The following is a 12,099-nucleotide window of genomic DNA, read 5'->3' as shown; positions in this document are numbered from 1 at the left end:
ACAGTTTCGATTTCAGAATTTAAAAAACTAAATATATGAAAAAAAAATTCAATCATTATGATTCCCATTTAAATGAATTTTCTATTCAAATTCTGATGATAAACCAAATGAACAGTCCCGAGTGGAGTCTGGATAAGCAGTTTCAATCTCAAAGAAATTGGACATTTGGACCATTTAATTGTACATGAATCAAACAGGAACCAGTACCCACCTAATTGAAAAGCCAAAAGGAGCATCATGAGGAATGAACACACACCACCTCATGCATCAAACTTGCTCGGAGAATCATGTGGACCAAAATTCAGCAATAATTTACCTTCTACAAGGATAATTTCCTTTTTCTCTGGCAGTTGTTAGAGTTTCTACACAATTGATGAGCAAATAAGAAACCAAAAGGTTTTGAGGCAGGAAAAATGGGACGTCTTCAACAGAGAATAGTCGACAGATCAGCATACTATTTATTCTATGAAAATTACACATCCTGATGTAAAAAAGCAGCTAATAATACATTGAAATTTTTAGCATTTTACATCAACAACATGGATTACCCTTTTGTCTCTTTAAGTTGGCACATGGATGAAAAACTGAGCTAGAACCCAATTTTGATACTTCATTCAGCAGACAAATCGCTGTACTGCCATGGGTTGAATTCAATAGTTTTGATGTCAACCTCTTCAATGGAATCAGAGTCATCAACTTTGGCCCTATGTTCAGCATATTTACCGTTGTATTCATATATTTCCAAGTCCCCCCAAGGTGTTGGAGTAATTTCACTACTCAAGTTGAACCATCGTGGAGTGAATTTGTGCCCATTGGCTTCTCTGATTCTTTTTTCTTCTCTCTGCTTCTCCTCCAGACTGTGAAACCAAACATGCATTATGCTAAATGTAAATCATGCTTGAAGTGACAGTTCTGATTGTATTAAACAACAAACTTCAGACTTTGTTATGGCCAATTCTTTCTTGATTACTAAGTACATGCCACATGCAATTCACTTCAATATGTAATCTTTTAGGTCTTAATAATAATCAAGGAGAATATGTAACAAAGAGTATGCAGTACCTGCCCTTTTCTGCACCAGACTTGGACATGTCACCTTTCTCAAGTGCATATCTGTCAGGGCGCAATCGAGAATCTGATGCCAATAGATTCTTAGGAGCTGTCTCAAAGCTGTTAATCTTATGGGCAAAATATGTGTATTGGTACTTGTCATTCACAGGAGTAGCAGCAACTCTCCAGACCTGAATTAAAGCATATGAAGGGTGATACAAATAACAGAGCTACTTGGGCAAAAGGCAGAAGTCACTACAACTAGGCAAGATGTACCATAGTGAATAGCTAAAGCAACTGAAGCAATTAAAGTATTTCATTCGTTATTTCAAGAAAAAGTTATAAATGATGAGACCATGACCTCTCATTTCCGGTTATTATTTCGACCTGAATAGTTGGTGAAACGGAACAAAGAAAAGTCAATTACTATGATCGATATACAGATCAAACTTCTAATAGTTTTTAAACACAGATATATGTTACATGATGTTAAAATACTATCTAATTATGGATGGTTTGCAAGAAATCCACAAATACTATACAAGAAATTTTAATGGAAAAAAGGAACATAGAAATTTCATAAATGAAACTCAACAATAGTAGTTTCCTAATTCAGACCTAGCAGCATGAGATAGTATGTAAAAATAAATTAGGCTCCTCCAACCCAGATCCAGCACTGTTTGTCCTTGATGAGTACTTTCTAATTCTATACAGTGGTCATGGAGGCTTCTATCCAATCTACGTCTTCCTTGAAGAAATATTTCACCATATTTTTCTAACACCGACTACTTAATTGACATTTTGTGTCCCTTTGTTAGTGTCCATCTTCAGTAGCCTGTGAAACATGCATCTTGAAGTACCTGCCACCTGGTACTATCTCCTGATGCAGAATATGTTGTGCACCTTCTCTTTGTTTAGTCAACTATAAAATACATTAATATTCCAAGAAATGCAAAAACTGGATAGCTTTTCAGTAACTATCAGATGTTAAAAGTCATTTATGGTGATCCATCTCAAAATAGGGGCACCTTGAACTCTAGATAACAAATATTTGGGCAGGCATTTGCATTCCAAATCTTTCAAGGTACTGAAAAAAAGATATAAAAATCTAATTTCCAGAGAATTAAGTTTTGCCCAAATCAGAATTCTATACAAAATGTTATAGTTAAAACAAGGCAGAGAGGTCAGAATTCTCAAAAATTTCGGATTAACAAATTTATAGTTCAAATGAGAATGATATCATTAGCAAGTGTTCTAACCCATCCTACACAAATTTATATCCTTGATTTCTTCTTGATTATGAGTACTCTGTAAAGTTTTGCTCTTGCTACTAGTACCAACCTCATTTGAGCTACAAATTTACTAATTTAGAATTTTTTAGAATTCTGACCAATCTGTCTTGTTTTAACTATAACATTTTATATAGAATTCTGATTTGGGCAAAGCTTAATTCTTTGGAAACTAAACTCTTATATCTTTCTTTCAGTACCTTATTTGAAAGATTTGAAATGCAAGTGCATGCCCAAATGTTTGTTTCCTTTGATCATTTGGATTCTACAAAACAGAGAATATTTTCTAACCTCTCTATACGAACCACAGAAAAAAAATTATGATTAATCTTTTAGAACCATTTCGAATTACAAAATTTTAAATGCTTCTAGGGTATATTGTTTGACATAACACGTCCATGTGAAGCTACAAAAGGTAATCAACACTCAACAGAATGCCATGGACTGAGCACAGCATGCAAGGACAAGTTAAAGATGATCTGTGAGGTAAACCAGTAACTAGAGTAAAGAATTTCAACAAACAGGAATGAGAAACACGGCATACCTCTTTCAATTCAGTGCCAGAAAGAGGCTCTCCTTCCTTATCACATGGTTGACAACTCATTGATTCATTCCATTTTCCAGTGATCAATATTTTAGGCTCTTCTGCTGCATCATATACATATCCATCTACTTCGTATCGACCAGCACTGACACAATTGACCACCATCAATAAGATATGATGTGAAATGTAAAACATATGGACAAAAAAAGAAAAAGCAAGGGGACTTAATATAACAAATATATTTTTAAGAAAAGAGATCTAAACATGTACAATGTATTACATGAAACAAGTGCATGAATTGATGTTAGCAAAACTTGCTTTCCATTACCATCTATTGACCAAACAGAGAATTAGAAAGGTAAATTAGATTCAATATGATGGTAGATTGAGTCAAAGGATAGATTAAAGACTGCCACACATAGCTCCATAAACATTCCAAAAGGATATCCCAGTTGACAACAAATTCTCTATCAACTATTCATCAAATTTTAACTTCATCCAATATCAGTCTATTTATGATGCAATCGAAGTAAGAAGCCATACCCGAACCAGCCGCACGGTTGAAAATACAACACTACTTTGTCTCCGGTTGTCAAATTTGTCATGATCATCTCCCCAGGTGAGTCAACCCATGTTCGCCCAAATATAAGGTTATTAACCTTTGTGGGAGGAGGAACCAAATCTACGACTACACCAGATTTCTTTAGGGTCACTCTCGTCCTGCATTTCAATGATATTAAACATATTAGCAAATGTTATATGCAAACATCATTACTAGAGCTCTCTGCACTGGACAATAGTTTTGTATGTACAGGTCAACATCTCCTACATGTTAAAAAAATCTGGAACAAACGACACTGACCGATTTTCAAACACAAATACTGGTAGAATAGTATTAAATATCAATGTACATATCTCACCTTCCAACAGGATACACTTCTACAGAATTTCCTAAAAACTTGGTCTTTAATTTAGAAGTAATGTCATAAATAAAATGCTCATTCTCAGCATGAGCTGCACTCATAGGAGGATGATGGCTTACCTGAAACAGTACACAAATCTTGATCAAGTATGTCATTCACAGAATTCCTCAGAAAAGAGAAAAACATCAAGTATATTGTAGCAAAAAAGCATGATCAGAAGGACAAATAGGTGATTTAGCATGTGTTTCAATGTCCTATTGACTTTTTTAACAAATCAAACACAACTACACAGGTACCACCACAGAACTGGTGGCAAGGAAAAGTTAATAGACCTGCTCCGCAATAAATGTAATGCCGCCGTGATTGGCCATTTCATATGTTTCACCGAGGATGGGATTAAAAGGCTTCCATGTTCGCTGATAAGCATAGTAAACAGATATCGCCCAAGAAGCTGCATCATATAGTCAGTTTCAGAAATCATTTTTACCGAACACTCACTGCATATACTAACCAAAAGTAGAAATATACACTTACAAGTATAGACCAACCGCATATAAGGATCTTCACAATCATCTGCCATATCTAACAAGTAAGAGTACTCCATTAACTGTGACAACAACCATAAGGATGAGAAAAACTTTATACAAGATAAGCAGAATGATAGAAAGAGGCTAAGTGCAACTGACAGATGGGAAAATAATAAACAAAAGAGTAGCCCTTTCAATTATAATATATATAGAACAACAACAAGCCATAATGTCCCAACAATAGCAAAAAGCCCTTGGTTAGATATTTACCAAAAAACACTCTACTAGTCATATTTATACAGATAATTGTGTGAATGTACATTCTTTTCTCATGTAAAAGAATAAAGAAAGTCAATAAAGCTGATAAACTTGACAAATAAAAGAAAAGGAAACGAGAGCAGTACATCAAAAGCACAGAAAAGAGAGAGATAAACATTGGATCGGTAAATATTGCTAGGTCCATACCAATCTGGGTGGTATTTTGAATCATGGTCTTATATATACCAAGGATTGCAAAACCACCTGGACCAGTATGTCAACAGCTCGAACCGAGTGACTGTTGGGACATGGACCACCCCAAACCAGGTGGTTCAAGGATGGTATGAGGTTTACCACCCAGTAAGTCCCGTGAATCAGGCTTACCGCCCGATTTCTCCCGTTACCTGACCTGTACTAGATGATAAGTCCACATAATGGTTACCAAAGCCAAGAGATTCATTGAGATCACTTTGGCTCCATCAAAGTGGCTAAACAATCTTCTTTCTCAGAATCCTCTCTCACCCACTCCAATGTCATTCAAATTTCTCTCAAAACTCTCTCAAAAGTTAGTCTATACTTCAAGGGGAGGACTAATTTCTCGAGAAGGTTGAAGTTGCACATTCGGTCTAATTTCTCACCAAAATTAGATAAATTCAGACCTAATTTATAAGCTTAACTCCTCAAATTTCATGCAATTAGATTACAATTGATGTCATAACTTTCAATCTTAGCCTAAATCTCTTCTGTTTATACCTGATTTAGGCTAATTTTAGCCTAGATCTTTTACATTAATACCCAATTTGGAGCTTGATCTACAACGATCAAGCCCTGATCCTTGCTGATCTAAGCTAAATCCATGAGGATAAAGGTTTGATCCTTGTGGATCTACACTTGATCTTCATGGATCGAGGTGTTAGTGTAACATCAAATAACTCTCAATTTGTCTATCCTTAACTTTTAGTGTGAGGTATTAGTGTAACATGCTTCATGCTGGTAGCCTGGTACAGCCCTAAAACTGCAACAAAAAAGGTTAGTCAAGATAGTTTTGATTCATAAATAAAGAGAACACAACTATAATTATTATGAACATGACAAGAACCCTGTTTCTATCTCTTCATATATATTTCATGGTGAGTTGTGATTGCTGCTGATACAAATAAATACATACTTTTTTTCTTTAACAAATCTCACTCAGTAGCATGCTCTCCAAATGTATAAAAATAAAACAATGACGACAACCAAGGAGTTTCTTGTAAAGGATAAAAGAGTTGTACTATATTTTTTCTGGACTGACAAGGCATGTGCTCCCCACTCTCTCTACATTTGTCCTCCCATTACTTTTCCCACCTAAATTAATGTTAATTTTGTAACCATCTGGAAAATTAACATCCTTGTCAAACATAACAATGCTATCTTCCTTAATTGGATGGACATACACGGAGTCATTAAATATCACTTAGCAGGTGCATATAGAAAGCCAGTTAAAGCTACAACATTGAGGTTTTGAAACATTGGCTTGCTTCTCTTCATGAGACTAGTGGCTAAAGACGATATCAAAACATAAATTATGATATAATCAATAAATATGAATTGTGTAAGCCTAAAGCAAAAGTTGAAATAGTTTTTTCTTGGTAAAGCCCTCCCCACACTCTCTCTCTCTTTCTCCTCTCAATCTTTCTTTAGTCTAACTTGGCAGTTACCTCCTTCCATTAAAGAAAGAAGGCACTTGACAAGAGGCATCTATTATAACACACACATATTGATTATCCTATTAAACACATACCTCTGCCATTTTCTGAAGCATTGTCATTGGTTCAAAAATGATGACCGGGAGCGTCACCATCGATGTAACATCTGATCCTATATACTTGTGCATCATCTTCCAGTAACCATCTCGGTCCTGTAAACAAAAATATATGAGATCAATGTACTTATCAGGTACCATATAGGGTAGGTAAAGTGAGGAGGAAACAATCAGTTATGAAGTTGATGTTGTTGCTTCTTTAACAGGATCAGAGCTAATCAAAGAAAAAGTGGGTAACAAGAAGGTATTCTATTAAAAGTCAAATATAATTATCTATCAAGCAAATGAAGGTAAAGTCACAAAAGGTAATGGTAAATTATGTTAAGAAACAATTAAAAAAATTCATGTATTCATCCCTTGCTGATGATTTCTTATCTACAACAGGAAAGGCCATGGATTGAAAGTTCATCCAGACAGAAAGAGTGAGACATCATTATGATAAAAAAGTAACTATTACATTTTCTTATTGGACCACGAAACAGGCAAAAGTCAAAATGGAAAATAGTTTAGGACTTGTAACAGAGCTTCACTTGCACTTTATTCCAAATGAGATGTAATCTTGGAAAACTAACCGAGTGACTGTCTTCCATAAAGAGTTCAGATGAATATCCAATAGAAACTAGCGAAATAGAAAGACATACAATAATGCTAGTGCACCATAAATCATCAGCAAGGATGTAATGATCAGCTGGTTTATGGCTTGTATGTTATGAATGGTTGTCGCTCTAAAACCATATTTACTACAATTTGAGCCCAAAATTGTTTGGGCTCCATCCTCAAATAAGTACTCAAATATTAGGGTGGTTTGTAAGTCAGATACTAATCAAAGCCTCACATATAGCAAATGTGAGACTGATCAGACTGGGGTATTACACAAAAATCTTGCTAGAGGAATGTAAGAAAAAGAATTATCTAGAAATCTAGTTCATAATCCTTATGCCAGATTTGACATCTTTAGTGTAAAACCCTACCTCGACTTCCTCGGTTTATACTCAGTTTACATAGTTTGAGAAAGAACAACATATCATATCTAAAAGTACAGTAAATAATAATAGCCTACAAAAGAATGAGTCACAACCATCAGGAAAATAAAAAAAGCAACACAGAAACAAAAGTAAGCAAATCAAGCTATCAATAAATCAGTCATAGGAGAGAGATTTCATGTAAGATAAACAACTATTCATGAAGTCTGCAGGAAATTGAATACATATGATTCTAGGATAGTACAAAATAGTAATGGTCAAAAGTACCACCTCTTGCTTCCATCTTCCTCGTTGAGCTTCAGCCTCAGCATCATCTGTGCCTCCTTCTGGGTTTATCACTTCTAGTCCTTCATAGCCCAATAGCCTGACATATTAACGATTAATGGAGTTATGTCATATATTATTCATTAAATAAAGTTGAATACGATGACGAGCCCTTTTCCAGTAAAAAGAAAATCAAAGTATAGCTCATTTTGATCATTTACTGATTCATGGCAAACCAAAAAGAACCAGAAAATGTTTCAAAGTACAAAGAATTCAAACCATTGTACAACTCTTCTGGTGAAGATAATAAAAGGCAGTGTCAAAACTCTTCATCAAAAGATTATGAGTGCACTACAGTCCAGGTTTTCAACAATCCTTGGCCTTTTCTTTTTTTGGTGAAATGAACAACAACGTAGAATAATATGAAATTAAGATGTTAAAATGGCAGCATATCAAGAACGAGTCATAACTGAAAACAGCACCCTCAAGTAGGTAAAGGCAAACATAATTTTCATAGACACCTTTGACCTTTATAAGAAGTCCACTCTAATAAAAAATAACAAAGGATTTAAACACCTATAGGACCATCTCATACTAACTGGTATTTTCCTAACCGACCAAATATTGGTACCAAAGCATATAACTCAAAAGCAGTATTATACCATTCATTTGATTTTTTTTATCATTTATTCAATGATACCGAGTGGCATAGGTGGTGTGGCACTAGTGGTGGTATATTGCTATCATACGGGTCCGATGGATTACCAAAACCAATATTTAAATCCTTGATAACAACTATATATATAATTGCAAGTAAGCAACCCTAAAAATACCAAATATTTTGTATGGTAATGAGTAAGTAACTTATGCCATGCTAGAAAAGCCAACTCTACATTATTAATAAATGAAAGACATATTTACAGTGATTGTTATCAAACATGCATATACTGGAAACCAAGATTTCCATGAAAAGAAAAACTCCAATTCCCATGTCAACCCCAGGACATTTTTGTCCCTATAAGTTTATTTTGAGTTTATAATATATCATTTAAAAGTGCATCATTCCTATAGAATAATAATATCATTTAGATTTCTTATGCATCACAACCTGACAATAACCATAGGACTAGAGAAACAAAAAACATTCTTTTTTCAGACAGAACCATAGGCATAGAGAATAATAGCATATCATCTAATAAGATATGTCATAGACGTTTATACTAGCTGCACAAGCACAATAAAGCCTCATCCATCCAGGTCTAATTCCATCAGACATGTCCTATTCCTTTAATCTTTTCTACAGCACATGTAAACAAAATTTTAAGCAATTTCCTACAAAATAACCATTTTACATTAAGACGCATAATTTACATAAAAACTATAAAATTTTGGTCCAGTGAAAAAATCAGGAAACAGAAAGGTGAAGTAAACACATAAGTACGGCATGAGCCATAAGCAAGTCCCTGCATTATCATGTCATACATTGACATGTTAAAGAAAGTCTACTAAAAAATATATCTGAGATATTATGTAGGAGGGAAAAGAATTGCTGCAATAAAAACACCAATTAATTATGATACTATAAATCGAGATAGGAGAAATAAAAAAATGCTACCAGTCTGAAGATGAAAGAAAGAGAAAGCGAGGTATGCATTTGCAGGATCTAAAAGTTCGTAGATAATTCTGTCCACAGCTAACGGAAAAACGAAGAAACCATTCTTCCATCGAGCAAATTATCAATGGAAAGTTTGTATCCGGTTTATGTTCCGGCACCGAAACAAGCAGAATAAGAACAAAGGAAAGATAGAGCAAGGCTTCTCTCTCAGAATCATCCAAGAATCCTATTCGAAAGAGAAACAAGAAAGAAAAATGATAGATCGGCCGCTCCTCCGTACCCATTAACAGACTTCTGCATCGCACTGCCCCAATTCCGAACGCTTGAAGCGATCGCTGAAAAGAAACCGCCGCCAGCAGCACTAGAAGCCGGCTTCTGATCTCCGGAATCCATCTCCGAAACCCTAGCAAGTCGAAGAAGATCACCAAAAAATCGACAAAAAGAAAAAGAGTATAGATCAAGAGAAGGTTGGAGATACGAATTGCGAACCTCGAACCAAAGAACCCTAAATATTTGGTGAGTAATCGGTATCGAATTCGGAGATTGAAACGGAGACGGTGGTGGAAATGAGAGGAAAGAGGGGCTAAATAAATTGGGCGATTTTACATGTCTATCCCTCATGAAGTCACAAATCGCAATCATCTCCCAAAGAACATGATGAGGCGCTTCCGGTTTCGCATTTAAGCGTTCACTTTAGTCCATACATATCTGTAAATAAATATATATATATATATATATATATATATATATTCTAAATGCTTTTAAACGTAATAACTAAAAAATAAATAGATAGGAGAAAAAATTAAGATACAATAAGAAAAAATTAGAACTAAAATTAATTAAAGCTAATTCCAAGGGATACAACACATTGATTGATATATTGGTTGAATACATGTACTTTTAATATTGGAGTAATGCCCAACGATATCATGAAATTATTCTCATGAATTATCTCCTCAGTTATTTTTAATAATAATTTTGGGAATATAGTTATATTTTAATATGTATTTAGAGAAAGAGATTTGAGTAAATATGTATTTATTGAATACTTTAGGTGTTTGATAAACGATATATAAAAATTATATTTTAAATATACATTAACGTAAGTATTGTTTAGTAAAATTATATTTCAAAAGTCTACTGAATAAAGTTTACCTTTCTAACATTTTAATATTTATTCAAAAGTGAATACGTATTTCATATATATATAATGTATTAAAAAAACTTTATATGCTCTAAATATATATCAAATACAAAATATACTTATATAAATAAATAAATAATAACCTTTGAAAATAAATAAATAAAATTTCAACTTATAGATGATATAAATAATATTGGTTTCTCAATAAATTATGTTGATAGTTTGTAATTTTAGAATGTATCATAAGGTATCTTAAAATTTTTAAAAAATATATTAAATATCTTATAAATACTCGAATACTAATGCTACCATAATGTCATGAACAAAGTTTGATGTTTGATGTAATACTTATGTCCGTATCTTTTTGTTTGTTGATGCTTTGCATAGCATATAAAGGAACGGTTGAAGGCTTAACAACCCCGTTTTAGTTGGGTTTGATAGTCTTCTTAAACTTGTAAATAAAGGTGTAGACAATTGTGAGAGATATTCGATTTGTAGTTGACCATTTTGACCCTTTATTGTGTGTGACCGTTATAAAGTTTGTTTATAATTTACTTTGTGTATGAAGTGTTTCTTGGAATGTTTACTTGTGGATCCTGAGTGAGATGCTTTCTCTAATTCATTTTCTCATTTGTAGGTCCTAAGGGACCATGGGAGGTTTCGGAGAGACTGATCTTTTTCAACGGATATTCAAGGGTGTTGCACGACTTAGGCAAAACCAGCTAAGTCTTTGACAGTAAGATAACATTAACATTTAAGCATTTGAAATATAACATCTAAACTAAATGTGATTTGAACAAAATTTATTAGATACTAATTCACATTTGAAATATGCATTATATCCTCAACGCACATTTCACATGTGTTCTTGAATCGTATCTATAAGCTCTTAATAGATAACCTCATATATGTTAAGCTAAGAAAAACTCTTTGAACCCACTGAATTATACATCATTTTTCTTACAAGACATTCGTTTATGCATCAAATGAGCCTTTATCAAGCATGTCTTTTGTGGAGTTCTTATAGCATGCATCGCTAGACTTAATCAGCTTTCAACACCAAGCTTACGATAAGCCATAACGAAAACCAACTATGCTTCAAAATTTTGACATATTGCAATAAATAAAATTGAGTTTTTGTTCGAGGCTCTTATCAGCTAGAACAATATATTTTCTCTTTTAATAAAAATATTAATTATAATACCACCATTATAATAAGTTAGCAAAAGATACTTCATATCTTTTGCGAATCCAATGGTAAAGGCTTTCGAATTCTTCTCAAATTTAAATTTGATTGTTCTTTTGTCGAATAATGACTTATATTTCAGTGGTAACCCACCCAATAAGTCTTCAATTAAGTGACTTCAAATCTTTTGATTTTGTCCATATATTAATCCTTTTGGGAATGTCTGATAGAAAATTAATATTTTTAAATTAAAATAAATTTAAACTCATATTTATTGATGATATTTTAATAATTACTCGAGAAAAATGTCTTGGCCACCTATTGTACTTTCATTAACCTTCGTATTAACATAATTAAGTTTAAATTTTTCTTTCCCAACAAATATGATTCCATTACTAAATATCGTATTTGGAATCTTTAATGAAATCTTTTGAGGCTCTTATATCTTCTACAATACAATTTTCTCTCTAAAGCATCATTTAGAGAGAATATTTTCAAAAATTATATCTCCA

The 12,099-nt window shown here is 33.4% G+C and overlaps 1 protein-coding gene across 1 annotated transcript; it reads right to left on the bottom strand.

The window, feature by feature from the left end:
• Nucleotides 1-435: 435 nt before the first annotated feature.
• On the bottom strand, nt 436-9,954 carry LOC103983277 (oxysterol-binding protein-related protein 3A). Its single transcript, XM_009400505.3, has 11 exons — nt 9,747-9,954; nt 9,538-9,660; nt 7,649-7,742; nt 6,375-6,491; nt 4,341-4,413; nt 4,139-4,257; nt 3,804-3,925; nt 3,427-3,603; nt 2,884-3,028; nt 1,063-1,241; nt 436-857 (listed from the first exon to the last, which is right to left on the bottom strand). The coding sequence occupies exons 2-11, from the start codon at nt 9,648-9,650 to the stop codon at nt 611-613; spliced, it is 1,386 nt and encodes a 461-aa protein (XP_009398780.2). The 5' UTR covers nt 9,651-9,660; nt 9,747-9,954; the 3' UTR covers nt 436-610.
• Between the last annotated feature and the right edge of the window lie 2,145 nt (nt 9,955-12,099).

The sequence above is a fragment of the Musa acuminata genome, chromosome BXJ3-1 (assembly GCF_036884655.1).
Source record: "Musa acuminata AAA Group cultivar baxijiao chromosome BXJ3-1, Cavendish_Baxijiao_AAA, whole genome shotgun sequence".
Classification (NCBI taxonomy): Eukaryota; Viridiplantae; Streptophyta; class Magnoliopsida; order Zingiberales; family Musaceae; genus Musa; species Musa acuminata.
This window is presented reverse-complemented; position numbering and strand designations above follow the sequence as displayed.

Coding starts and splice junctions, on each gene's coding strand:
- LOC103983277 (XM_009400505.3), bottom strand. CDS start 9,650: ATGGATTCCGGAGATCAGAAGCCGGCTTCTAGTGCTGCTGGCGGCGGT. Junction 3,029..3,426: donor CAACCGTGCGGCTGGTTCGG/GTATGGCTTCTT, acceptor CAATTGTGTCAG/TGCTGGTCGATACGAAGTAG. Junction 858..1,062: donor TCTGGTGCAGAAAAGGGCAG/GTACTGCATACT, acceptor TTGGTTTCACAG/TCTGGAGGAGAAGCAGAGAG.